The 2,500-nt window shown below is 46.0% G+C and overlaps 1 protein-coding gene across 1 annotated transcript in view; it reads right to left on the reverse strand.

Moving 5' to 3' along the window:
* Positions 1-1,682, reverse strand: part of LOC138864796 (antifreeze protein Maxi-like) — a 1,837-nt gene extending 155 nt beyond the window's left edge. The window contains exons 1-2 of the mRNA XM_070133391.1: positions 1,578-1,682; positions 1-532 (exon numbers count right to left, since the gene is read on the reverse strand). The exon at positions 1-532 is cut by the window's left edge and continues 155 nt beyond it. Coding sequence (XP_069989492.1) covers positions 1-532; positions 1,578-1,682 — 637 coding nt within the window. The remainder of the gene's footprint in view (positions 533-1,577) is intronic.
* Positions 1,683-2,500: the final 818 nt, after the last annotated feature.

The following is a 2,500-nucleotide window of genomic DNA, read 5'->3' on the forward strand; positions in this document are numbered from 1 at the left end:
TGATGGTGGCGATGGTGGCAATGGTGGCGCTGATGGTGGCAATGGTGGTGTCGATGGTGGCGCTGATGGTGGCAATGGTGGTGGCGATGGTGGCAATGGTGGCGCTGATGGTGACAATGGTGGTGTCGATGATGGCAATGGTGGCGCTGATGGTGGCAATGGTGGTGGCGATGGTGGCAATGGTGGCACTGATGGTGGCAATGGTGTTGTCGATGGTGGCGCTGATGGTGGCAATGGTGGCGCTGATGGTGGCAATGGTGGTGGCGCTGATGGTAGCAATGGTGGTGGCGATGGTGGCGCTGATGGTGGCAATGGTGGCAATGGTGGTGGCGATGGTGGCAATGGTGGTGGCGATGGTGGCAATGGTGGCGCTGATAGTGGCAATGGTGGCGATGGTGGCGCTGATGGTAGCAATGGTGGCGATGGTGGCGGCAATTCCTGGGCGCCTTCGTGGCCGCTCAGGAACCACTTGTTTTCTGCATCCTTGGCGGCCGTGTTTGCTTGTTGTTTGGTGATGTTTACTAACTTCTGACTGTTGTTTTAGTCGGGACTGTTATGATTGTTGTTGACTCTGGCGTGACGCTGGATTGACCTGCGTTTAACTTCTGCCCTGATATTTTGGATATTTCCTTTAGATATATACTGTATGTGTATCTCTCTCTCTCTCTCTCTCTCTCTCTCTCTCTCTCTCTCTCTCTCTCTCTCTCTCTCTCTCTCTCTCTCTCTCACACACACACACACACACACACACACACACACACACACACACACACACACACACACACACACACACACACACACACACACACATACACACAAACATATAATTTTATATACTACATACTGCAAGGAAGAATGTAAGTAAGCATTTGGGATTATGTCAATTTAAATAATTGAAGACAATGTACCATATTTTCAAAGATGCGGAAACAATTAACATTTTGAACGAATTGCATTTGATACCGTTATAACACATAATTAACCGTGTGAAATTTCTTTTTTTTTTTACAGTTGTAGACGAAACCATCCTCAAAAAGATTTACAATGGGACTTTTTGCTTTTAGTGGAGAAAAACACCTGTATTAAATATTTTTTCGTTAGAACGGGATGCACTGTGTGGGACTGTATAGCGAAATCAATAAGTGCTTTCCATTTGGCCCGCGTTAAGTGAGGACTGATTGTGTGTGCATGTCTGTCATCATTTTATTCCATGCCTTGCAGAATTAGCATGGGCAGTAAACAAAATGTAAGACATGCAAAGTAAGAATAAGAATAGCTTTGTCTATGCATCTAGCTAGCATCCTGTCTGTCTTCCTGTTTATTTGTCTGGCACTGTTTATCTATCTGGCAGTCTATCTGTGTGACGCTGTCCTAACTGTTTGTTTGTCTGTTCTATGTATCGGTCTGTCTCTGGCTACCTATCAATCTGAGTCTAAATGTCTGTCTGTATTTATGCTTGTACACACCAGAGCCCTCACATGACCGCATGTATGACGCGCTTGCCTCCCGAACTTTGACGTCAGGTGCTTTCATTGCAACGGCATGGAATTGCTAGTAGCACTGCTGTGAAACGTTGCATATTGTCCCTTGTGCTGCTGGCCTGTGTCGTTGTGCATCGTTTCGTGGTAGCGTTTGCTGTCCTGTCGCTGTCTGTTGCTCTGTTGCATTACACAGCGTTTCATTGTAATCTTTTAAAACACACCGGAAAGCCCAGTACTACGTTGCTGTGACGTTCGACTTCGCGTGCCAGCTGTGTTTATGGGGCGTTCTGCACATTGCTACACGTTAATGTTTGTTATTGAGCGCTGTTGCACGAGGGTGCTTTCCACAGCCGTGCATGTCATGAGAGACGAAGAGTTCTAGTTTGCTTAATAATGATTCATTGCCAGCTGCAAAGTACTTGCTCTGCTCGAAACAAAGGCTTTGCATAATTGCAACGCCATTATTTATGCTAATGGACGAGGGCATCGCGCGTCTTGTCCTTACACTTGTTTTGTTTTGTTTGTTAACTGTTGTTTACACTATTGTCTGGGTCATTGGGTTTGTTAGCATGCAAGGTCAGATAATGATAATTGACGATAGTCTTCAAATCTGGTTTATTCGTATAATGATAAAACCTTTAAGAGGAAAACTAGGGTAAAATGTTTTTGAGCCTGTAACCCTACGTATTTCCTTTAGTATATTCCCGTAGCCATCTTTTTTTATACGCAGTACCTCTTCGCTCCATTTTTCCCAAACTCGAAAATTCCTTTCCCCTTCGCTCTCCCGCCTTTTTTCTCCCCCGTTTCCCTCCCTCCATTTTCCTCTCATCCATCCTTTTTGCCCCTATTTCCCATCCTGTCACTCATCCACTCTTTTATCTCTCTCTCTCTCTCGCTCTCTTTCTCTCTCTCATATCCCCTTCTCCCTCCATCTTTCAGTTTCACTCCCTCTCGTTTGTCCCCTCCCTCCCTCCCTCCCTCTCCCTTGTCCCCTCCCTCCCACTCCTTTTCTTCCCTCC

Source organism: Penaeus vannamei, chromosome 18 (genome assembly GCF_042767895.1).
Source record: "Penaeus vannamei isolate JL-2024 chromosome 18, ASM4276789v1, whole genome shotgun sequence".
Lineage (NCBI taxonomy): Eukaryota > Metazoa > Arthropoda > Malacostraca > Decapoda > Penaeidae > Penaeus > Penaeus vannamei.